Genomic DNA, 25,529 nt, shown 5'->3' on the forward strand with positions numbered 1-25,529 from the left:
GTGCGATATGTCCCTTTTCATGTATGATGAATTTGGGACTGACAGAGAGCTTGGGTGCAAAATTGGAGGTGGGGCTCTTGCTTGGCTGCAAGTGAGACAGTCTTGGAACAACTTTGGAATCTGATCATCCCATGGAAGGCTGTCAGTAGTGAGGTCAGGGAGAGGAGAGGAAGGACCCCAGGGCTGGCATCTGGAACCCAGTGTTGGAAGATAAGAGTCCAGCAAGTGTGAGGACCAGACTGGGACTTGGGGTGACTCCTCTGGTCTGGGGAGTTCCTAGGACAGGTGTCTTAAGCTGAGGCTCATGAGAGCTTCTGGGGACAAGTTGAGTTTCATGGACCTGTAGCTCAAATTTAGCTTCCTTCCTTCCTTCCTTCCTTCCTTCCTTCCTTCCTTCCTTCCTTCCTTCCTTCCTTCCTTCCTTTCTCTCTCTCTCTTTCTTCCTTCCTTCTTTCCTTCCTTTCTATTTTTTTGAGTCAGGGTTTCTCTGTGTAGCCCTGGCTGTCCTGGAACTTGCTTTTGTTGACTAGGCTGGTCTTGAACTCACAGAAATCCTCCTGCTTCTGCTTTCTGAGTGCTGGGATTAAAGGTGTGCACCACCACACATGGCTAGCACTTCTTTTTACTAAACAACAAAGGTAAAAACAAACCCACTTAAAGCAGTAGCTGTTCCTGCCATCTGAGGGAAGAGTCATGAGTGTTTTCTGTCACACCAGGGTCACTGCAGGGCTTTTGGATTAACAGGCACATCCCCTTCATGATGACAGATTGTCACATAATTTCAGACCCATGGCTGGACCTTGCTACTAATTTTGTTGGTAACAAAACATGTACTTATAAAAAACAAAACAAAACAAACAAACAAACAAACACCATCTTTTTCTTGGTGTGGTGGCTCATGCCTGTAATCCTAGTTCTTGGGAGGCCAAGGCAGGAGGATGTCAAGTTTGAGACCAGAGGCTGGGTGCTTTTAATCCCAGCACTGAGGAGACAGAGGCATATGGGTCTCTATAGGCTCAAAGCCAGCCAGGTCTATGTAGAGACTTCTAGGACAGCCAGGGCTATAGAGAGAGGTCCTGTCCCAGAAACAAAAAAGAAAACAGAAAACAAAACAAAAACCCTTAATAGTCTGAGGCCAACTTGACCTACTGAGTAAGACCCTGTCATACAATATATGTGTATATTTTTAATATTTTGATAACTATTTTAGTATAACAGGCTCCCTTTCTTTTAAAATTTTTTATGTGTATTGGTGTTTTGCCTGCATTTATGTCAGTGTGAGGGTGTCAGGAGCCCTGGAACTGAAGTTACAGACAGGTGTGAACTGCCATGTGGGTGCTGGGAATTGAACTGACGTCCTTTAGGAGAGCAGCCAGTACTCTCAACTACTGAGCCATCCCTCTAGCCCTACAAGCTCCCTTTGTACCCCTAAGTTCTTAGAAAATTTACACTAAAAATTGTTCCAGGCTGGTGAGATGGTTTAACCTGTGAAGTTACTTGCTGCCAAACCTGACAACCCGAGTTCAATTCTTAGGACCCACATTGGTGGAAGGAGAGAATAGATTTCCATAGGTTGTCCTCTGACCTCCATACATATGCCATGCCACACAATATGAATGGATAAATAAAAGAATAAAATCTATTATTTATGTGTTTAAGACAAAAAAGATGAAGAACCCGTGCTCTCAAAGAAGAGGGCTTGACCAAGCCCAGTGCTGATGGCTGGGAGTGAGGGAGAGGTGGTTGTGGATATATATATATATATATATGTATATATATATATATATATATATTGTGTGTGTGTGTGTGTGCGTGTGTGCATGCACGTGCAAGCATGTGTGCACATGAGCACACTGTGTGCTTTAGTGTGAACACACAGGTAAACATGAACAGGTGTGTTTGGGGCAGATGTGGTAAAGGACAGATTACTGGAGTGTCATCGCTGCCCTCTACTGGGTACCTGGTATCAGGGATCAAATGTCCTTCACTCTGGGAGGCCGCAGTGGAGGAGTGTTGCAAGAATAATGAGCAATAGATGCTGACTAAGGAGTAGTAGATGTGAAAAAGGAGAAGAGAGGGCCTTCACGAAAGGAAGCTGGACAACAGCTCCCTCTCCAGCCTCCCGAGTGCCTCCAAGCAATGGGAGTTTTACCTGCAAATCCCAAATTTGCAGGATGGGGTGGTCATGTTCTGCTGTGAGGAGCACAGGGGGGCTAGAGTGAGGTGGCCCAGTCTGGTCAACAGTGCTAGCGGGTTGTCTTAGCAGATGCATTCACATTTGGCTGCTGAAAGGGCATGGCGAACTCTGGAGTTCTGTTTCTTTGAGGTGGGCTCCTGAGGCCAGGTCTGCCCCTGGACAGCTGTGGCCTGGCGACTTCCTGACCCTCTCCTCCCCTGTGTCCAAGTGGTATGTCTGGCAAGTCTTCTTGGGCAGAGCCTCTTTCCTGTGGGCCACCCACCCTAGGTTCTCTCTCAGGCTGGCACCTTTATCTGCTCACTGTTGCCTCCCCCACTCTGGGTGTCTGTGCCAGACACCATAGCTTACTGGACATATGGGACTCAGAGACTGGATAAATACACTAATTCTCATATGGTGGGGACTCTGAGAGGGGTGGGGGACAGGAAGGGAGAGAAGTAAAGAGGGAGAGAAGGGGTGGACTTGTCTCTTGTCATAATTTTAAGGAACTTAGGACTTGTAAGCAGAACCAACAAAGCTTGGCTGTCTGTCCTTCAGGCCACTTCCTGTCGCTGGGGACATGCAAGCTGAGTCCACTTCCTGGAGCAGCTTTCTGCCCAGCTCAGCCGCCGGGCTGTTTGGGGCCAGTTGTATGGTCCCTAGACCTTCTTTTCCATAACTGAAAAGTGAGTGTAGTAATATCTGCTGTGCTGTCACCCTGGGTGTGGGGGGAATGGTGAGGCAGAGCGATCTAAAACCACATATCAGAAGATGGGTTGCATGGGACCCCATCCTAGCTCAGGCTTTTGTTAGCTATGACCGCAGGTAAGTCACTGAGCAGGGGTGCAGGGGCTACTGGGAAAGTCTAATTGGAGGCCAGAGCCAGTGGATACCCAGCATGTTGCTTGTGTGTTTTATTTATTTATTTTTGAGTCAGGATTTTATATAGCTCTGTCTGGCCTCAAATTCACTACATAGCCAATGATGAGTTTCCTTCTGGTCTTCACCCTGTTCAGATTACTGGGATATATGCTGGGAATGGAATCCAGGGCTTCCTGTATGCTCCGATCACTCGGTCTGAACCACATCCCCTACCCCACCCCCACCACCAGATTTTCTTTAAAGATTTATTTATGTTTTATTTTGTATACCTGGGTGTTTGTCTGCATGTATGTCTGTGCACCACATGGGTGATTGGTGTCCACATAACCCAGGAAAGGGCATTTGATCCCCTGAGACTGGAGTTGCAGATGACTGTGACCTTCCGTGTGGGATCTGGGAACAGAACCCAGGTCCTCTGGAACAGCAGCCAGTGGCCTTAATCACTTTGGCTTGTGTTTTATATTCTCTCTCCCTTCCTTTTTTTTTTTTTTTTTTTTTTTTTTTTTGAGATAGAGTTGCAAACTTGCCTTCCTGAGTGCTAGGATTGCAGTTGTGTGCCACCCCCTCTCAGCTTCTGCTTTTGCTTTTTAGTGATGTAAAACACACAGTCAGGTGAGCTCACACTTCGTAGGGTCCAGACAGTCCTCTACAGTTTGTCTTCTATGACCACCACTCAGTTTGAGACCATCTCCAGTCTTTGGAAACAACTTGGTACTCTGCTATGGCGATTTCCCCACCCTGCTACTATTCTGAGTGCTTCTGTCTGATTTTAGTCTTCCTAGACCTGCACTCAGATGATCTCCCTGTGTGTCATCACTCAACAGGGAGTCCTCTATGTTATTGTGTATATTGGTTGCTCATTGTTTTTCCTGGCTGTGTAGTAAGTATACTGCCATAGAAATATCCAACAAAATTTCTCAGCCTTGACATTGTTGACAGTTTGGGCACACTGAGTCTTTATGACAGGGACTGTCCTGTGTAATGTAGGTGTTTGTCAGCATCCCTGGTCTCTATCTACTAGATGTCAGTGCTTGTCTCCCCCAGCCCCAGCCTGAGTTTGTGTTCAACTTTAGTAGACATTGTTAAACAACTCTCCAGAATGACTATTGCCCATAAAGATTAGTTGGGTAGATGAATAAATGAATGAATGAGTGACTGGATAGCCTTAATTACAAGGCATTCAAACATGATAGCCACTGTCTTTGTGGTAAATACAGTATGGCCACATATCAGGAATGGTTTGACAATGGTACCACGCTCTGGGAATCTCTAGGAACTGAACTAACTTTCTTTACCTCTGTACACTGATGCATATCAGATATACAGCAGGCGCTCCATAGATACTTCAGGGAAGCAGAACTGGCTGTGTAGACCGGGTCTTTGAGGTCCAGGGCATGAACTCTTCAGTATTCTGGAGATAAGACTGAGGGGACTTGAAAGAGAGACTGCCTTTTGTGCCTGCTTCCTGTCATGGAGGACTTGGCCCCAGCCCCCTTCCTCCACTTGACATATTTAGACAACTGAGCAGAACCCTGGGAAATGGATCAGATTTCAGATTTGACAAAAATAAAAACAAACTTGGCCACCCCTGCCTAGCCCAGTACCCCTCTCCAGCGCCCCCACCCCCAAGTATAGAAGGCAGTCATCAGCAGTGCAGGAAGGAAGGTGGTCGTCGTCATGGTGACCATGCAGGCCTCTGGCTACTTTCTGAGAGGAGGCTGCCCTGGAGGACCTGCTTGGAAAGTGACACTGCCCCCCTACCTGGTCACTCTTCTGCCTGGGCCTGGCAGGTGTGTGTGTGTGTGTGTGTGTGTGTGTGTGTGTGTGTGTATGTGTGTGTGTACGTGTGTGTATGTATGAGGCCTTTGCACTGTGTAGTCCCTGGAGGTCCTGAGCCTATCCATCCTGGCCCATGTTCTGGTCTTCTTAGGACTTGGTGCTGGGCTATGGAGTTCCATATTGATTCAGCTTGGTCTTTTAAGGTTGGGGTGGCAAACATAGCCTTGAGTTTCTTTCCTGAAGCTGCCAGACATGAAGAACAAAACAGAGTCCCCTGAACACTCAACATCAGGTCTAAGGTGCTGAGCCTGGTGTGGCCAGGGTGTGGTTGAGAACATACGACCTGCAGGCAGCAAGAAGCAGTGCAGGTTTTATTGTGCTACATGCCATGATGCTGGCTGCCTCACTTTCCTTATTTGTCAGTTGGCAGCAGCAGCAGTACTGTCTGCCAGTGTGAAGGACTTCAGCGATAACAGATACTGGATCTCAAGCTTGGGCTTCTGTGGGTTGTCCAATTCCTTTACTGCCATTGTTTTTGAGACAGTAGTCCAGGGTATCCTCTAACTGTAAGTGATTCTCTTACAGTAGTGGCAGATATGTTCTACCACATGCTCCTTGGAAGGCTATAAGCTGTGAGGCACTCAAAGGGCTTGTAAAGCTTCAGCGTCTACTCAAGGCCATAGGAAGCCATGAGCACATGGTGGGATCTTTTTCCCTTCTGAAATCCAGAAAAGTCCTAGCTCTGCTATCAGAGAGGCTCCTCCTGCTGCCCCTGCTTTGCTGGCTCTGTGCACTGGGAGGGACCTCTTGGCTCCTTGCTGCACATGCTGACATTCCAGGTTTGTTTAAGATAGGCTCTATATAGCCCAGGCTGGCCCCAAACACACGCATCCTGCAGGGTCACAAACCCTACTCCTGCACTCCTGGCTTGATGTTTGGCTAGAAAGTTCATTAGCAAATGCTCTTGGTCACGCAGGAGATGTTTGCAAACAGCAGGTGTTCACTACCACCTGGTATACAGCAGGTACTCTATATGTTCTCATTAAGTCTCTTTGGGGCCTTGAGGATGAGTGGTGAGGGTTGGTAAGGGTCCAGGCTTCTGTAGGGTTCCCTTAAAGTCTGGCTTCTGGTGGAGCTGAGGTGTTGGAAGGTTCCTGCTAGCGATGACAAGGGTGTTTGAGTGTTGTCTCTTGAGCCTGCTGAAAAGCCAGCTTTGCCACCAAGGAAACTGCATTGATCTGATGTACATTGATCTGTTCTGCAGGCTCCTCAGGGGGGCTTGTCACCCGCTCTGGGGCTGTTTAGGATGGCAGGCAGTGCTTGGAAAGGTGGGGAAGCTCAGGGCTGGTGGGTTTGTAAGACTGTTGTGACTCAGGGATCCCCAGGGGCCAAGGGGCTATGAGTATTGTTTCTGTTGTGGCTCTCGTGTGCTTGGCCAAGTCTGTTTCCATTACCTATTCATGCATTGGGGCCTTGGACTGCATGCTGTCTCCAAATTGAAGGGGGTGCTCTGCTGTCACCCAACAGGACTGAGAATCCCTAGACAAAGAAGGTAGGGTGGTAGGATCCCCATTTGCACATCCTTAGATGCCAGTCCAGGACTTTGTTTCTAACTGTGAGAAGCAATGGGGAGCTATTGATCACTCCATTCTCTTATGGAGGCAACATTCAAACCCCACCTGTACTATTACCCAAAATTCATTTTCTACCCTCTTGGGGTCTCCATCTTTCTTTCCATTTCCCCAGAGCTCAGCCTGCTCGAGCTCTAAGCTCCTTGGTGCATATGACTAAAGGTGGGAAAGTAGGTATTGGATCAGACCATCAAGCTGGGGGCTCTGACTCCTCTGCTCCTACTCTCACTGCATGCATGGCCCAATACATCCGATAGGCTTGGGGCCTTTCATCCTGAGCCAGCGGGAATGTGTCAGGAGCTGTGGGCAGCAGTGCCACCCTGGCCTGACTTCTGAGCCTTGCAGTCTCATCTGGGATTTCCCCTTGTGCCTGAGGCCAGCAGGAGCTCAGGGGCCCAGGGGCTAGTCTTGCTCTGCTGCCTGCAGGGCCGCTGTGCCCTGCAGCTCAAGGCAGCTGAGCTACAAAGGAAGCAGTTGGCACTCGGAGTTGCTGAGCCTGAGCTTCAGTGGGACTTTGGGGACACACTGGCCCTCCAGACCTATTTCCTTGTCTCTCTCTGATGGACTGTGTGTGACAGTTAAGACCATGTCCCCGAAGGGCCTGGCATGAAGCAGCCATAGTGACTGCCACATTGTATGTGCTAGACTGGGTGGGTGGAAGGCCAGGCACCAGCTGGGGAGGGCGAAAGGTGGAGGCTTTTTGGAATGGGGGGTGGATGAGTGAGGGAATGGGGGTTTGGATGAGTGAGGTTTTGAAGGGTGGGCAGGGGTTTGCCTCAGAGGGAAGGTAATGGCATACAGTGGGTATGCTTGCAGGTAGCACGAGGCTTTGAGTGCCCCGGGGCCAGCAGGAGATTCAGCCATTGAACTCATTGAGATCTGAATCCAAGAGTCTTTGGGTGTCAGGTTAAGGGGGTGATGGGGAGCCATGGAAGACTTTAGAGCAAGAAAGAGATAGACATGCATAGATTAATCTGGAAGGGACAAATTAGTTTGGGGGCAAGACAATAAAGGCATAGCTGTGCACAGAGTGCTACTTCTGCAGCATAAGTAAATCTCCCCTCCCCACCAAAACCAGGCCTCATGGAGACTAAGCTGGCTTTAGACTCATAGTATAACCAAGAATGACCTTCACCTCTTTAGCCTCCTGCCTTTGCCTCCTGAGTACTGCTGGGACTACAGGGATTGCTAGTGCTACCACAGTTGACTATGTGGTTCTTGGGATGGAACCCAGGCCTTTGTGTACACGAATGAAACATTATCAACTGAGGGGCATCTCTAGCTCTACAAAACTTTTGCTAATTTTGGTTTAAGATGTAGCCCTAGCTGGCCTTGAACCACCTGCCTCAGCCTCCCTAGTACTGGCATTACAGATATGTACCATTATACCTGGCTAAATCTGTTCCCCATTGTATCCCACTTAATTTCTTCCTTTCTATGTGGGCTTCTCAAAGAGTCGAGAATTCAGCTCCTGGCATCACATGGGGCCCACTAGAGAGGCAGGGACCAGAGCTGCAGGCCCAGGAGAGGCTGGTACTGGATCAGGGATGTGCCGTGGGCTCAGGGAAGCCAGGGCAGGATTGCAGGGACAGAACACATGACTGGGAGGGGACACTGGCCAAGGAGCCCAGCAGGCCTGGGGTAGATAGATCCCAGCTATGAGACCCAGAAGAGGCCTTGGGTTTCCCCATCTGTAAATGGGCCTGTCAGGTGCACTTGGTTTTGCATCTCCAGGAAGGACAGAGGTAGCAGAAACCGGGATGTGAGAGGGAGGTGGGCTGTGTGTGTGTGTGTGGGGGGATCAAGGGGAATGGGGATGCTCATTGGTAATTAGAACGTTTGAACTTCAAAAAAGTTAATTAATGATGAAGCTGCTGCTAGAGCACTGCTTGGGCTCAAAGGGGGCCTGGCAGCGACTGAAATTAATTACAGGCTTTGGCGGGAGAGTTGCAGTCAGGCCAGGGACAGGAAGGAGCAGGACAAGGATAGAGGCCAGGGAAGGCAGCTTTCAAGGTGAGCAGGGTCTGGGGATCAGAAGGAGCTGTTGCCATGGAAACTAGGTCAGCTCTCTTAGCAGGCAGGAGGGGCCCAGTCCACTGTGGTGGGTATCTGGCTGTGGTGGGCTGGCATAGCTTTATGGTGCTATGAGCTGGGGTTGAGCTATGTGGCCAGAGCCCTGAGAGAAGATCATGTATTCATTCAGCAAGCCTTGGTTGAGCATCTATATGCTGTTATGGTTTGAACTGAGAGTGTGAATCCCATCGATCCAAACTTTGCTCTAGAACTGGGCAGAGATAATGAGTATCATCTTCGTGGTCTAGCAATAAGAGAGATGTCAAGCTGGAGGGCTGCTGGGGAGGGGCTGCTGGGGTTGAAGAGGTGGGATTAGCCTTTGAGAGTCTTGAGAAATGTCTCCCAGTTGAAGGGACAGTTCTTGCAAAGGTGGCATGTGCCTGAGACCAGACAGAGTAAGCAGGAAGCCTCAGACTGGAGGGAAGCAGTCAGGGGAAGGAGAGGGAGGTAGGGTATTGCTGGACAGCTTTGGGAAGGGCTTCTGAACTTAAGCCAGGAGAAGCTGGGAGCCACAGCAGGGCTCTGAGCAGAGAAGGAAACATCTCCCTGAGTGTTTTGTTTGTTTATTTGTTTTCTGAGACAGGGTTTCTCTGTGTAGGCCTCGCTGTCTTGGAACTTGCTGTGGAACAGGCTAGCCTTAAACTCAGAGATTCACTTGCTTCTGCCTCCTGAGTGCTGGGATTAAAGACATGTGCTGGCCTCCCTGATGTTTTTAAGGGCTCATGGATGCCATTACAGAAGAGGGGTTAGGACAGCCTCTATGGACTGTGAGGTGCTCCTGGACTTCAGTAAGGAGCCCCCAGGAGCTTAGAGATGAGAAGAGGCTTGCTTGAGATCCCAGAGCCACTCTAAGCTGGGACTGGAATTCACATACAGGCCCTGGTCTCTGACCCTGCTGGTTGCTCTGACAACATATAGCCTAGCTGCTTTGTACCCAGATGCTAAGTGATGAGGTCAGGGATATACGTGTGCAGACAGCTGGTGGTAGGGGCTCTCAGCTCCCTCCTAGTAGATGAGAAACACTTCCCGGTCAGTCATCATCTTCAAGGGAAGTCAGGCTCCTCAGTATGGAAGTTCACCCCTGAGTCTGACTTAAACTTCATTTTAACATGCTGCAATTTCATTTTATCGTGATGAACTTTCTTGGGTATAGATCTCCTTAGGCCCCAGGGCTTGGGCAAAAGAGGAGAGGCCATTTGGGGCGATATGAGCAGACTCTAGCTCTCCCAGCTACATCACGACAACTTGGGGGCTGTGAGAGGCACAGCCGGGAGGTCTCTTTGAATTTTGGTTAGGTAGATTGAGATAGGCAAATATGGATGCAGTCAGTTGTGGCTCAAGAGGGGTTGTTAGCAGGGGGAAAGGGCACTTAGAATGCCTGAGTATAGAACTGATCTTAGGTTCTCTGGCTCCAGGTAGCACCTGGGGGGGGGCTGACTCTCTGAGTGGGGATGACCTGGGAGCCTCAGCGAGACTGTGACCTTCAACCATGGAGATGGGCAGATTGGGAGAATGTGTCCAGGTGGTCTCAGGAATGCAGCAGAGCCCTTGAACTGGAACCATGAGACCTCTGCACAGGGAGGATTGGGGGATGGGAGAAGGGGGTCAGAGAAGGGCTTGGGTATCAGAGCTATTGGGGCTGGGGACCTTCCTGGGTGGGACCAGGAACATCCTCCAGTGGAACTTTGGTGGTTTTTGGTTTGGTTTCTTGCAAGGTGTGGCCTTAGTTTTACTGCTGTGTTGGGGCAGGGCCACCTGTACCTTCTTTGAAAATTTGGACCTGGGTCATTGAGGGGTCCACAGGGTGGCGGGGGAAGGGCAGAAATGTATGTTTGTTTTTGGGGTGTCACACTCAGGAGTGTAGCACCTTAAGCCTCTCTGCCACCAGTTCATCCTTGACTCTGTGTACATGGTTCGAGTGTGTGAGCATGCTGGTCATCCTGCTGAACTGTGTGACCCTGGGCATGTACCAGCCATGTGACGACATGGAGTGCCTGTCAGACCGCTGCAAGATCCTACAGGTGAGCCTCTGAGTGGTTCCTTCCTTCTCCCGTCCGGGGTGTCCTAACCTCAGGGATCTCCTCTGGTGCAGCTCCCCACCTCTCCTACCTAACTGCCCCCTCCACCTTCCTTTGGTTTGCCAGCTGAGGTTCTTCCCCACACCCCATTCACACCAGTGAAATGCAGTGACTGACACTTCTCTGCCTGTAGCCTTCCTTGGCTCCCTAGTGTCTCCTCCCCATGCCTTTTAGGAGTGTCTTCTTGCGTTTCTCCTGTTCTTACTCCTCAGGTCCTAGGTGGGCCCTGATCTACATGGGTTTGGGCAGGGTGTGAAGAAACATAGAACAGGGCTCTGGGGCTGCACCATTTTGCAGAAGTAGAATATTTGAGGACCATCCCTGGGAGCTAGACCTGAGTGTCATTTTAATCCTGGCATGTAGTTGTGGTGTAACGTGGGGTGAGTTGCTTGGCTTCTTTGAGTCTTGTTTCCTTCCCTGTAAAGTGGGCTACCCAATGTGTGCCATTGTGAGAATCAGGAGGGAGAGTTTAGTTCCATCGTCTGTCCTATTGCTTGACAGTTAGTAGAGACAATGAGGGAGAGCCTGCTGCTCAGCCCCTAGTCCTTGTCCTTACCTGGGCTAAAGCAATGAACAGAATGGGCTATGTAACCTTGGGCAACTTCATCCCTTGTCTGTGAAGAGGCTGAGTGACCAGGGTCTCTGAGGTTCTCTTCCTGTCCTGCCTTTGACCTCACAGTGGCTCCGATTTCCACTTCTACCCTGAGAGTTCACTCTGCCCTGCCTTTTTTCTTCCTCCCCACAGGTCTTTGATGACTTCATCTTCATCTTCTTTGCCATGGAGATGGTGCTTAAGATGGTGGCCCTGGGCATTTTTGGCAAGAAATGCTACCTCGGGGACACATGGAACCGCTTAGATTTCTTCATTGTCATGGCAGGGTAGGTAAACAACCTGTTTTTTGATGCATGCCAGCTGCCATATAGCTAATCCAGGGGCTTCTGGGAGATGATGGTGATGCTGTGTGAGAATGCAGGGCCTCTAGCCCAGGGGGCAGCGGAAATGGTACTCTCAGTGGACAGGCCACGTCCTTCGGCCACGGTAAGCAACTGTTCTAGATGGGCAGTGTAGACTGTTTTATGTTGACTAATTGAATGCCTTTGAGAAAGTCGCCTAACCTTGTGAAGCCTCCATTTCCCCATCTGTAAAAAAAGAGTAAAGACATTCGCCTGATCCAAATGAACATCACTGTCATAACCATCTCCATTCTTATCATTATCATCATTGTCACTATCTTCACCATCACTATCACCATGTTACTGCTATCATTCATCACCACCACTACTATAACCATTATTACCATTACCATTGCCATCATCAGCATCATCATTACTACCGCTAAGATTACTATCACAATCATCACCAACATCATCATTTTCGCTATGACTATAGTCATCTTCATCATAACAATACATCATCATCATAACCATTACCATCACAACCATCATCATCGTGACTCTCATAACCATATCATCACTGTCACTGCCCTAATCATCATAACCATTACCATCATCTCCACAGGTATCACCATCAAAATTATTGTTAGTCATCATTGCCATCCTAGTTGTCACCATCATTGTCACCACCACATTCATTACTGTCACCTTTACCAGCTATCATCATCACCACCATCATCACCATATGACTATCCTCACAGTTGCTTCACCATTATCATCATTGTGGTTGCTTCTAATACAGTATGAATGGCTTTAGTGGGAGGATCACTTAAACCGGAAATTTAAGATCAGCCTGGTTCATAGAACAAAACATGGTGAAAAAAAGGAAAAAGCCACATGCTGCAGTCAGAGAAACCAGGAGAAACTAAGTTTTCTTTTCTTTTCCCATTTGGAGCATCACTCAGGCTTCCTTTCTGCTTCCTTGGAGTCTGTTCAGCAGGCAGGGATGCAAAAGGCTCTGTTGAGTGTGGGTGCTTCCCTGAAGGCTAGGTGAGGGTGGCTGTATTCAGGTCAGTCCTGCCAGACTGACTGTCTAGGACAGTGTCCAGCAGCTCAGCTGTGATGGGGTCTGCCCTCATTTGAGCTAGGGCTCTGAATAAGGTGCTGGGTTTTGCTGAGATAATTTAACCCAGGAGTCTGATGGAACCTGGCTGGGGACATAGGGACTTGTTTTCTGTCCTGAGGAGGTAACACATAGAAGATAAAAGAAAAGCGGGCACTGACCATGCTTAGCCATGGCCCATCACGGCTGCAATTAGAAGAAGGCTGGTGATCAAGAATGCATGTGTGCCTGTTAGTGTGTGTGGGAGCACATGTATGCATTGTACATGAGTATTTTGCCATTTGCAGCAGAGTCACCTGCAAATGGCTGAGAGGGAGTACTAGAGATGTAGAGGCCCAGGAATGTGCTGAGTTCTCAGGCTCTGTCCTGAAATGTGACAGTTTGTGTCACCACTCTGTGTCTAAGCATTCCTTCCTGATGGTGCTGTTCAGACTCCCAAGCCCCTTGTCCCTAGGAATTTGGATCTTGCCTGAAGGCAGGTAAACTTCAGATGATTTCTTGGGTACCAGGTCATCACCTTTGTCGGGTGCGTTTCCACTTTGGGCTGACTGGAGAATACCCTTAAGTAGAGTTTCAAAGAAAAGGTTTTGGATAGTATCATTTTTTAATATTGGCTGTGCAAACTCATCCCTTTGATCTTGGAGTGGGAAGGACAAAGTGTGTCTGATTTTTTATAGGTTTGTGATTTTATTCCCTTAGAAACGGTGACATTGTGTCATGTGAATTGATAACATGGGGCTGCATGGAGCGCAGTACCACATTGCTCTCCTTTCTTAGAAGGTAATAGCCTTGTCTAGCCAAGAAGCTGCTTATTTTCCTCCTTGTCTTCAGAACTGAAACTTTCTCCGAGGTGTCTAGAACTTGTAGTTCCATCTTCTAGTCCTTGTTGGCTCAGGGCACTACCTGTTTTCTTTGATTTTCTAACTCGTTTTCCTGCTGTGTCCTTCTCAAATTCCTGTTAGCTGGTCATCTCTCCTCTCTCTTGTCTCTGCATCTGTCCTGTGTTATCTGGAATGGGAGGGAGTTCGGACTCAGTTTTGTGAGTCACCCTTGACTCAGCAGGGTCCTTTGTCCCTTCACTGCCCCTGCTAGAATTGTCCCTTTCTCTGTTGTTTTCACCTCCTGGATGTCTTCGTGCTATTGTGTTTTCTGGGTTTCAGGACGGTTTGTCTTATGGATGTGCTGTTCACTTACATCTCCTTGGGAAAAGTAATAGTGCCTCCCTGCTTCTGGAAGGAAACTTAAATCAGAGTGTCATTTCCAAAAGTTCTAAAAGACAAATATGAAGAAAAGTGACCCTTGTATAAATCCTGGAGTGCCTGTGCATCACTGGTTATTCTACTAAAGGTGGGGACAGATGAGATGGCGATTACAGTATCTGGGAGCAGTTGTAGTAGAGGGTCAGGGAGCTACTAGAGCTGAGTGATGGCATGGTGGTGACCTCTTATGAAGATACCACAGGGCTGGTAATGGACAGACATTGGGCAGACATTGCATCCATCTTTGCCTGGTAAAAATCTACAAATCAGCTTGCAATTTCCCAGCATCTACACCTTTTAATTAACAGGAAAGAGTAAATCAAACACAGGTATTGTACCCTAGATTTTGAGAAATTGTCAGGTACATCTGCTAGCTTATGCTAACAGGGTCTCACTGTGTAGCCCTGGCTGGTCTGGACCTCACTATGGAGACTAGGCTGGTTTTGGATTCTCAGAGATGGTCAGCCTCCAAATTCCCAGTGCCGAGACTGAAGGTACGTGGCCCATTGGACAGCTTTTCCTAACTCTTGTCTCTGGAATGTTATTTCTTTGGCTGGGTCTGGCCTTCCCATCTTGAAGCTCTCCCACCCCTGCCGGTAGACCTCAAGCTCAGCTCAGCTCCCTCTGTTTCTTATTGTGTTCCTGTGTGCTGGCATACCAGGATCTCCAAGCTGAGCATGGAGAGGATCACCAGCCTCAGTACCCAGTTACCTGTGAAGGGCTCTGGTTGATATCTTCCTGGTTCTTGGGACATGTTGGGAGGTAGGCTCTTCTGGCTGCCACCTTTAGCATCAGGAAAGGCTGGCGTGGGGCTGGTATATAAAGCATCATATTTTCACAAACTTACTGTATGAACTGGGTGGGTGGGGGGGAGCCCTGCATTGTCACCCTCATTGTGACCCATTGGTGATGCAACTCATCCATTAGCTTTATGGGAGACTTTCTCCTAGAGTCATGAACACCCAAGATCTACCCCTGGATTAGATGTGGAACCAGCCTTACCCTTTCTCCATGGTCTTCACTATCCTAGGAATGGTGTGGCTGGAGAGGGCAGGGGTGATGGTTATAGCTGATACTCCAGAGCCCAGTTTCACCATTCCTACCCCCACCTGGTTCTTACCACCCCCAGAGCTGCCCACCCTCCCCCATAAAGTCCTACCAAGTACTATAAGCATTCTGTTTCCAGAGTAACAGGTCTGACATCCCAAAGATATTTTCTCCCTCTCTGTCCCACCCCTTCCTCAAATTACTGGCTGCTTCTTCCAAGACACAGAGGGTGACACAGAATCTCTGAGTTGCAAGGTTCCTTAGAGGTCACAGCCGTTCATCCCCAACTCAGTGGAGCTGAATTGAGATCAGAGGCCCCATTTGTATGCTGCCCCTGCAGGGAGCTCACTGTCATGCAAGGCAGCAAGTCTCAAACTGGAACACAATAAAGGGCTAGAAAGTTCTTTCACTGAGCTGAAGTTTGTCTTTCTGTGGCTCCCACCTGTTAGTACCATTCATTCATTTCTGAGTCATCATTTACTGAGGAACTATTACATACTGGACTTTGTCCTGGGAAGTGGGGACACAAGCTAAGGGAGATAAGGGAGACAAATTCTCTTCCTGCTGGCATGGGGCTCAGAGTGTAGAAAAGAGATGGAAAACACATATCACAGACAAATTCTAGGTGGTTCCACAATACTGCCTAGAAGGACCAGAGTGACACAAGGACATGGGTCCAGTATCCATCAGGGATTGGAGTGTCCTCAAGACAGAGAGCTGGGAATGGGAACTGTCCAGCAGAGAGAAGACTATGAACTCTAAGGTGGAAGGCTTGCATTCTGTAATGTGTGGAGCTGAGAGATGATGAGGCTAGGAGACAAGTCTAGGTCCTCTCACGGGGCGGGGGTGGGGTGGGGTGGGGTGGGAGGGTGGGGCCCAGGGAGGGGTTTATGTACAGACTCCTCAGCCCTCCAGAAGTCTAGAGGTGGCTTCATTTTCTCTTCGGGATGAAATGTTCCAGAACCCCCCACTGCTTGTCTGAGGACAGTGTCCTCAGAAGCTCCACTTACATCACGCAGTCTCTATTCTTTCCTGGAGAATAGGATCGTAGTCTCCAACGACAGTGGCCTTGGGGCAGATGGGAGAGGCTGCACCATGTCAGAGTGAAGGCTCTGGTAGCTTGTCTCATGATCATGTTTGCCCTCCAAACTGGTTCTCCTTCACCTTGGGATTAATAGCAGGTGGCTTTGAAACTCCAACAGCAAACTTGGCCCTGTGGCAGGTGCTTTCATTGCGGGGGGGGGGGTTCCAGCTGTTTGTTCTCCATGTCACTTCCTATTCTTGCTCAGCTTAGGCTGAGAGCCCTGCCATTCTTCCTCCCCAGCCTGTGACAGAGCAGGCACTCACCATTGCTCTTCAGGTATGGCTGAGCCACCCTACCATCTTCCACTTAAGCGTCTCTCTCCTGCCTGTCCATTAGGAGGTCATGAAATATTCAATTACTGTCTTGAACTTGAGATATTCTCCACCTGTATACGTCCCTTCCTACATCATGCTGAATTCCATCTTCTCCTCCATGCCCAGGCCTTATTAAGTGACCACTGCCAGCAGCGGGGTGGGGAATGAGACACTCTGTTAAAAGTTAAAAGCTTCCACAGGAATTTCAAAGCTGGTGCTTGGGGGAACAGGGGCCTAGGTAGGGCTGTGGGCTTTTTGGTGGATGACTGTAGGTGGTAAGTGTCAGCACTTTAAATCTAAAAGCCCTTGAAAACCTGAGGACTGTGACATCACAGCACCGGCTTCCATGAAGAAAAGAGCTGCTGACTGAGGGATGAGGGTGTGTGTTGCTAAAATTCCTTCCCAGAGAAGATGCAAGCAATGTCTACCTTCTCCTAAGATCCCAATGACAAACTGAGGATTATCCCAGCTGGGCTTGTTGACTGTTTACCCTCCTTCACAGACAAGACCCTCACCTGACTACTATCCAGCCACTCTCTACTACTTTGCCTTAAGTGCATGCAGCAGGCCAGAGAAGACTGGGGCAGGGGAGAGGAGTTTCTAACTACAGGCTGCTGGATAGAGGCTTTCTGGGGGTGCAGGCTGGTTGAAGGAGAGATAATCACACACAGCAGTTGGGATGGGTAATTTCCTCAGCCTTCAAACACAATCTTTCACCTCTCTCTGAAGAGAGCAGCAGAGTCATGGGGGCAGCCTCTTGGGCCCCACTCTGGGGATGTGGGCCTATCAGGCATGGAGGGACCCAGGAATCTGCCTTTACCCAGGGGTCCTGCTGTGGTGGTCTGTGGCTGCTGTTAGAGAAGCTGCCTCTTGTGACCGCTGTAGAAAGCCATGGGAGGTGAGATCATGACTCCCAGTTCTGGTTACTGATGAAAGAGTTGCCACGAAGGAGTTAACGTCCTTGTGATTTTTCTGGGTCTTTTCTCTCATGGTCACAAGGCAGTGGCTGGAGCTATGGATATCTGAATTGAAGGTCATATGGAAGGGTGGAGAGATGTTCATGCCAGCCATGCCTGTCTACTAGGGTCAGAAAACAATGCTTTCTTTACAGGATCCCTTCCTTTCCTAGTGCTCTTGGCCGGAGCCAAATCTCATGGCTACTCTTAGGTACAGGGAGGCAAGGAAATCAGAAAACATCTTTGAACTTGACTTAGCCAACCAAGAGCTGCTCTATGGGGTCAATTCAAATTGGAGAAGGTTTGTGTCAGGTGGGCAGTGTCCTCCCTGACCCCCCTTGGTTGTCACTCCCATAGCCCTCCTCTGCCAAGGAATATAAAGCTTGTACCAATTGTACAAGTGCTGCGGAGGCACCAGTGCCTGCCAGTGGGCCCAGCTGTGGTCAGTGGTCAGAAGCCCGAAGAGGAGCCTTCTTCCCATGTGGCTGTGTCTGTGTTAAGTGTGGCTCAGAAGTCCCATAATTGCCAAGAGGTTCAAGAGGCCCTGAGTGCCATGCCACTGACCACTTACTTTACTTTGGGACTTCACAGGTCCCTAGAGCCTGGCCTTGGGTCAAGGACATGGCTCCCGAGGCTGCAGGCTGCATTGCTTTCTGGTCTGTTGGGTGAGGTGCTGAAGAGCTGGGTGAGGATCTGTGATTGGGTGGGTGTGGACCGTGGAAGGTTCTGGACAGAATCTGAGTGTCAATGTTGGTTTTGTTTGCATACAGGACTGGTTGGAATAGGTGATGGTCACCATGTGGGCCTGTTTCCATAGAAACAAGATGGGGGATGGGTGAGTTGACAGAGATCCTCAGACTTGCCTGGTGAGTCATACTGGTCAGGTGTGAGTCAGGCAGGAACCTCAAAGTCATATGATGAAGGGATTCTCCTGGCTCCTTTGCTGAAGAGCCTTGCCTTCCATCATGGCTGGTTCCAGAATCTGACAGACAACCTTATCTATGCAGCTATCTCTTAGCTCTGCTGTTTCTTTGGGGCTAGTGCTCCTCACTGGAGTTTTTTGATCTGTGCAGGATGGCATTGGGTGTTCTCACAGTTACTACCTCTCCTTTTCTGCTCAGTCATTGAGGCCCAGGATTGAGCCTTCTTGGCTCTGATTGGCTGGAATGGGCTCTGTGTTCAATCCTGAGCCAGTCTTGGTGGGTGTCAGCTCCACCTCTGCCTCATGTCGTGAGAACAAGGAGGATATCCCAGGAGGATGGAAAGAGAATCCTTGGCCCTGGGTTTCTTGGAGTGCAGCCAGAAGCTTGGGCAACAGGTGTTGGCTCATGGGTGGCTTGCTGATGGTTGGGACATTTTACATCTACCACCCTGAGGTCTTCAGCCTCAGCACCCCAAGCTGCTTTGCAGATGAGGAAATGGAGGCTCATAGAAGCTGGTAGCCTGCTCCAGGTCACTATCCTGTACAGGGGATCTGGGATTGCTCAGATATGGCTGTGCTGGAGCCCACACTCACTCCAGGTATGAGGGAGTATCACCTTTTCAGAAGTCAAAATAGTCCCATTGATCTGTCCCAAGGACTTGGGAAGTCTTACTGGCATTCAGGAAACTGTGAGGTATATTTGTTTCCTCTGGCCTGTGACAGAGCTTATAATGTCCTTCTCCCACTTCCCAGTAGCATAGTCCATCCCAGGTAGTGTCAAGACTAGCCCGAGCTCACTTAAGGGACGTGGACATTGCAAAAGGGGATAGCTCAGTGTATAATGTCCTTGCCCCACAAGCATGGTGATTAGAACTTGGAACTCTAGGACTCTCTTACAAACCAGGAGGGCATGACAGCTTACCTGTAATTCCAAAGCTCTGAAGGCCAAGACAGGGAATCCGACTGGACTGTTCACATTGGTGAGCTTTGGATTCAATCAAGAGAACTTGCCTCAATGAGTAAGGGTAGAGAGCAATTAAAGAAGACTCCCAACATCAGATTCAGGCTTTCACACTCAAACACGGGAGAACATGAATACACACTACACAAAGATACAGGCAAAATGAAACAATCAGGCCTTATTGAGTGAGGCGTGGGGCTCAGTTCATGTCTATAAACCTAGCACTTGTGTGGCTGAGGTAGAAAGATTACTGAGAGTTTGAGCCATAGTGGAAGACTGTCTATAAAACAAAACAAACAGCATACATATTTTACCTGAGCACCATGTATTTATCTCATGACCCTAGCAAAGATGAGGTAGCAGAGCCCTGAATGCAGGCCAGCAGTGGGAGAGTTGGGAGAGTCTTGAGTTCCTTGATCAATGAGTTTCCAGAGCCAAGTAAGTCCCCACTCTCCTGGGATCTGTCTTTGTAACCCACCCTAAGACTTTGTAGCCACCCTTCCTCATACAGAACCCTCCCTGAACTATGATCTGATTCAGTTATGCACACTTTCCCCAGTAGTCAAGTGGGCCTCCTGGAGACTTTGTGTGAGGAACTGTGGGTATCTTAGTACAGGCATGCTGTAAGGAAACACTACAGGCTGCCTGGGTGCTGAGAGCTATTGTTATAAACAACAGACACGTATTCCCAGTCCAGAGCCTGAGACTCCGAGGTCAAGCTGCAACAGGATTTGGAGCCTGGTCAGGGTCCATCACCACACAGATGTGCTTCCTTGGTGCATCCTCACTGATGAGGGGTGAATAGTTCTCTTTTGTTGAGTTTGTCAGGGCACCAGTTTCATCCTGAAATACCCCAAGAATGCCACCTCCTCATTCCATGCTTTTGGGCACTAGAATTTTACTGTAAGACTTTGTTGCAAGGGATATAAACTGACCACAGCAATGGGTGAAGTCACCATGACTGTTAAGGAACTGACCTGAGTCAAGGGTCACAGTGTTAGTCTCGTGGTGTCCCCCACCCCCCACTTCTCCCTTTCGCTGCACATGCTGCACCAACCCCTACTGTGTGCTGGGTGTCAGGCCAGTGTCCCAAGCTGATGGTCTAGCTATCACAGGCTGAGTCACCTTCAGCTGCCTCCTGACCAATGGTCTACCATCCCCAACATCACACCTGGGTGGGGTGTTTCCTGGAAAGATGCACTCCAGGTATTCCGTGTTGCTTCTCAGTAGCTCCAAAGGCTCATTTAAAAAAAAATCTTGTTCTTCAATCTGTTTATCTGACAAGCTCTCAGAGGGAGCCTGCATGGGCTCAGTGCTAGGGACTTGCTGGGGCCCTGAGGTATGCAGAGTAAGCAACAGTGGTTCACAAGGTGGGAGAGTTCAGCTTAGCTTGGCGGTGGGCCTGGAAAAGCCAGAAAGGGCTCTTTAGATACAAAGACTGGACCGAAGAGGTCTGGAACACTCCGAGAGCTGGAGTTGTTGCCAGACATTGGAGTACAGTGGGCGGTGGGCAGTGCTGGAGATGAGGCCAGAGGGCTTCCAAAATTATGGCCTGGGCCTTCCTGGATCTTCCTGCCTGGGTATATGTGACCTTTCCCTCCGGGGTACATGTGACTTGTGGATGGATGAGGGTGAGCTGAAGAAGCTAAGGAAACTCATGATGGCTCATATTTACTGTCCCTTCCTCATACCAGGCTCTGTTATAAGCCCTGAATCTGTGTTAGAATCTGGTTCCATTGAATGTCTCATTCAAGGGCACTGGGTGTCCTGAGAGTGAGCTGGGCCCAGAACCCAATAACATTCTCTGACCACTAGACCACACTGCCTCCAAGGATGCTGGCCATCTCACTTACTATTGTGTGTTGTGGTCACTGAGCCAGTTGAGGGGGAAGAGCTGGTGATCTTTGATGAGATGGGGTAGAGGTAGGTTCTTCCACACCTGGCTGTTCCTCTGGGTTTCTCTGGGCCCCAACTTCTTCTTCTGCAGATAACGGGTAGTGCTCAGGAAGCTCTTCCCAGCCTGCCAGGACTGAGTGGCAGGTAGCAGAAACCCAAGGCTTCCAGGCTCCTTATCCTCAAGCTTAAAGGGAGGAATCTAGGCAGAATGGAGGGCAGAGCTGCCCCAGCCCAGAATCCAGCCCCTACAGCTCCTCCTCAGCCTTCTGTGTTGGTGCAATCATCAGACCATACTGAGTGCCTCCAGTTTCCAGGCCATTTATTCAGGAAGGGGTGTCTCCTCTCAGCTGGTCCAGCTTGAGGACTAAATTACCCTCAAGGACAACCTGGGGCTGCATGCCCATTCTGTACCTGTGACAGTGACCAAGCTAGGGGACATGTCTCCATCTGAGCAGTCCTGGGCCTCTCCCTGGTGACAGGAGTTACAGAAAGGGGCTCTTTATCAGGAATAGTAGAAGATGCCCAGAGGAGCCCTTCTCACCCTATCTGCTTTCTTACCTGCCCCAACCCAAGCCCAGCGACTCAGGGAGGAAGGACAGTCCCTCATCTCCCAGAGTAGTTCCAGGGTGTTTTAAAGCAAAATTGCTTTGCCCAGTTAGGTGCTTGGGAGTTGGCAGGAGGGGAGTCGTTGCCTTTTTTTCCCCTTAAAGACCGTTAGCACTGAAACTGTGTGATAAAGAAACTGTGTAATTAGGAATTAATTTCTCACTCTTGAAAGTGATGTCTTACTTGGGGCCTGAGGGAAGTCACCCACTCAGCAGCTTCGTTTTCACCTTGTTAGGAGCTAGGATGGGGACCCAGAGACCACTTTCATGGTGACAGGAGGAAGGGATGGCTTCTGTCATTACAGGTGGCCTTGGGTGGGTGGTGTTATTCATGATAGGTTGGTTTCCTGAGTATCTCCAGAGTATGGGCAGCAGGTAAAGCTGGGCATGAAGGTCAGAGATGGGGAGACAGGCATGCCTAGTGCCACAGTGTGTGTGTGTGTGTGTGTGTGTGTGTGTGTGTGTGTGTGTGTGTGTGATGTTGCAGGTGCCATTGCTGTTGGCCCACCTCCCTGCGCCCCATGTTGGGAATAGAACCCATAGCTTTGCACATGCTAGACAAGCTCTCTGCTTCTGTGCTGCAGCCCAGCCTTGCTGCTCCAGCACCCAGATATCTCTGTTATGTTGGGGCTTCTGGATGGGGTCACAGCTGGACTGCCCTGAACAGTCTACCCTCGTGATTCACTTTTCCTCCCTTTCCATGATTTCTGGGTCAGTTTTTGAGTGAATGAGCAGCCCGAGGCCTTGCCTCAAGAGGGGAGTCCATCCCAGCCGGGAAGTGAGACTCAGAACAGGGAGTGATGGTGAATTTTGTACTTGGTGAGGAGTGAGAAGGGAGAAAGGAGGGGAGGGCTGTGTGACACAGACAGAGCGGGGGTTTGCCTAAGGTGCCCTGTGAGCCTGGCTTCACACCTACAGTCACTGAAGGTAGGAGCAGGGGTGAGGGGCAAGGCCAGACTGTGGAGACTTTGAAGGCTGTGGTCAGAAGCCCGGGTGTTTTCCTGAGAGCAGTGGGGGCCATGGAAGGCTTTAAGGGAGCTCTGCTCCATTGGAGGTTTAGATTTGTGATGTGGTTGGGCTGGGAGGAGGGGAGAGCAGGAGGCAGGAGAACAGGAGGGAGACTGACACAGCTGTCAGGGGACAGGGACAGTAACACAGTCTCGGCAGGCATGGTAGAGATCAGCAGCTGTCCCTGGTTGGGCTTACTGGTAAGAGCCTCTGTCAGGATGGTGAGGTTCCCAGGGCAGAGACTTAAACACACAGCCCCTGCCTCCCAGTCAGGTGCTCTTCCCTGACCTTCCCACACGCGTCCAGCAACCTTTCTGCCATCAAAGCCTCTGGGTTCTCCATTGTGCACCTAATGTGTGCTTCTTGTGCACCTAATATGTGCTTCATACTCACCAAATGAATTTAGATGGTGCTCCTCTCTGAGATAGGAAACAGCTACAGCAGAATGTTCCAGTAGGGTCATGGGGTATTGAAGAAAGCTTAGGAGAAACTTCCAAAGCTCCTAGTTGGTTTATGTTGCTAAGAACATGGTAATATCACATTTTCCCTTTTCAATGGGCTGCCAGGAAGCTTGGTATTCAAATTTTGATATTAAATTCTACAAGAAGTTTCATGGGGTGATTTTTTGTTTTTGTTTTTGTTTTTTGAGAGCCTGAAGGATGCAATTTTGGGGTCTGAGGAAATTTTGCAGCTCACTGTAGAGGGTATGTTCCTGCCTGAAGATCTGTAGGGTTAGGCTCAGGGTGAAGGGAAGGGGCTGGGTTAGTGCAATGTCTATCTAAGTCTGTTCCATCTGAGCTTATAATGTACATCTTGGCTGTGGCTTCTCTGGCTCTTCTAGGGAGCCAGAGTGTAGAGGTTGCTGAGTTTGAGGCCGAGCCTGTGATTCCGATCAACTTCCCACTGGGTAATCGTGGGCCTTGGTGATAACCAGCTTCAGCCTACATGCTGTCCAGCATCCAGGGAGCCTGTCTCTTTTCCCTGGTTGTGGAAGACAATGTAAGAGAACAGTTTCTCGCCAACATGCTGAACCCAGGCCCCACGCTTTGCTCAGTGCTGATCATCTAGGCTGTGGCCCTGGGGGCTCTGGAGGGGAGACAGTGGAGCATGTGTCCATTTGGGGCCTGGAGTCAGGGACAGGCAGGGGTGTCCTGGGGATTTCCTTGCTGAGGTTGCTCTAGAGCAGGGTTCTGTCCAAGGTTGACAGAGGCAGGTTCAGAATCGCATGTGTGTGTGTGTGTGTGTGTGTGGGTGTGTGTGTGTGTGTGCGCGCGCGCGCTCAGGTAGAGGAACATAAGGAATCAACAGGATAGGGCCCAGATACAGCCCTCCAACAGCCCCTGATTTTCTGTCTACCCCAAGCCTGCAATGCCTTTTGTTTTTGATATTTCACAGGGGTAGGACTGGCTCCATGATCCCTCTGTCTTGAGCTAGGCAGGTGTGTCATGTAGTATTTTGGGCACCCTCCTTTTTTCCACACTCCCAAGCAGAATGTACATTGCACCTCCCTCATGACCAGATGCAGAGAACCTAGGTCAGCAGGAAGAGGGTCTATGGAGTGACTGAATGCTGCAGGGCAGCTCCCCATGCTCAGGGTGTATGTGTATGTGTGCATGAGTGTGCCAGCAAAACCATGCCAGGGTGAACACCCGTGTGTGTGTGTGTGTGTGTGTGTGCGCGTGCGCGCGCGCCAGTATGTGCCACCCCCACAGTATGTCCGTCATAAGCATCCCCCAGCTGCTGGGAGAGCTTTCTACACAATATGAAAATGACAGTTTGGCTCACCCACGCATGGAATCCTCACGCGGCCTACTCCCTACTGCCTGCTCAGGGCCCCCTCTTGTCTTCCCCCATTTCCAGGTCTCATCCTCACCCCCCCCCCATTGCTGCCCTGAACTGGACCCTCTTCTCCCTTCTCCCATCCCCTTCTCTAATCTTTGTCTCTGTTTTTAATCTCTGTCACTTTTTTTTTTTTTTTTAGGTCACTCCTATCTGAACTTAGGCTAAAGTAGGATTGTGTGTGTGTGTTTGAGGGTGTCCACAAGTGAGTGTGTGAGTGGATGAGCAAGCTCAGGTGTGCACGTGTGGGGGTTGTGCATACTGAGCTGAGCCTGCCAGAGTGTTAGGTGTGCACAAGAATGGGGGATGGGCTGGGGGCATCTCAGGTGAGGCAGCTTTCGCTCAATTACTCCTCAAGCGACAGGAGGGGGCGGTGGCTCACAACAGTTGGACAGGTTTGTTTCCCACCCACACTGGTGACATGTGGAGCTAGCAGCCCTGGGTGGGATGGGGGGAGGCTCTACTGAGTGACACCTGAGGTCATTTGTTGAGGGGATCTTTCAGTGAGGGAGTGGACAGTGGCGACTCAGCAGGTGACATATGACTGATGTGCAGACCATTGTATGGGTCTTCAAGACATGCTTTGTATGAGATCTGGGAAGGCTTCCTGGAAGAGGCAAAGCATTGCAGGGCAAGTGGAATGAGGAGTACGGTGTGAGGTGAGGCTGAAGAGAGGACTAGGGCAGTGTGAAGCTCCAAGGCTGCCTCTTTGAATCACCCTGCCCAACAGGGCTGGTTTTGAGATATCTTGGGTCCATAGTACTGACAGTGGTCTGGTGCACTCTGGACTCAGTGTGGAAAAACTTCTAGGGTATCAAGGCTGTGTGCAGAAGGCCTGCTAGCACAAGTGTGATTTCATCACAGATGTGGGGATGGTCCCTCCAGGCAAAAAAGACACCCAAGTGAAGGTCTTGGCTGGCTGAGGAGTGTTTGTGAGCCTGAAAAGTAGTTGAGCTATCCTGGGCTCCTTATCACCCTCAGAATACAGAATACCTTTTGCTT

At 49.7% G+C, this 25,529-nt stretch overlaps 1 protein-coding gene across 1 annotated transcript in view; it reads left to right on the forward strand.

Moving 5' to 3' along the window:
• The window catches only part of Cacna1i (calcium voltage-gated channel subunit alpha1 I), a 108,985-nt gene that overhangs the window by 23,226 nt on the left and 60,230 nt on the right, over positions 1 to 25,529 (forward strand). The window contains exons 3-4 of the mRNA XM_051189417.1: positions 10,450 to 10,562; positions 11,365 to 11,498. Of these exons, the coding sequence (XP_051045374.1) occupies positions 10,450 to 10,562; positions 11,365 to 11,498 (247 nt within the window). The remainder of the gene's footprint in view (positions 1 to 10,449; positions 10,563 to 11,364; positions 11,499 to 25,529) is intronic.

Source organism: Phodopus roborovskii, unplaced genomic scaffold, assembly GCF_943737965.1.
Source record: "Phodopus roborovskii unplaced genomic scaffold, PHOROB, whole genome shotgun sequence".
In the NCBI taxonomy this organism is placed as follows: Eukaryota; Metazoa; Chordata; class Mammalia; order Rodentia; family Cricetidae; genus Phodopus; species Phodopus roborovskii.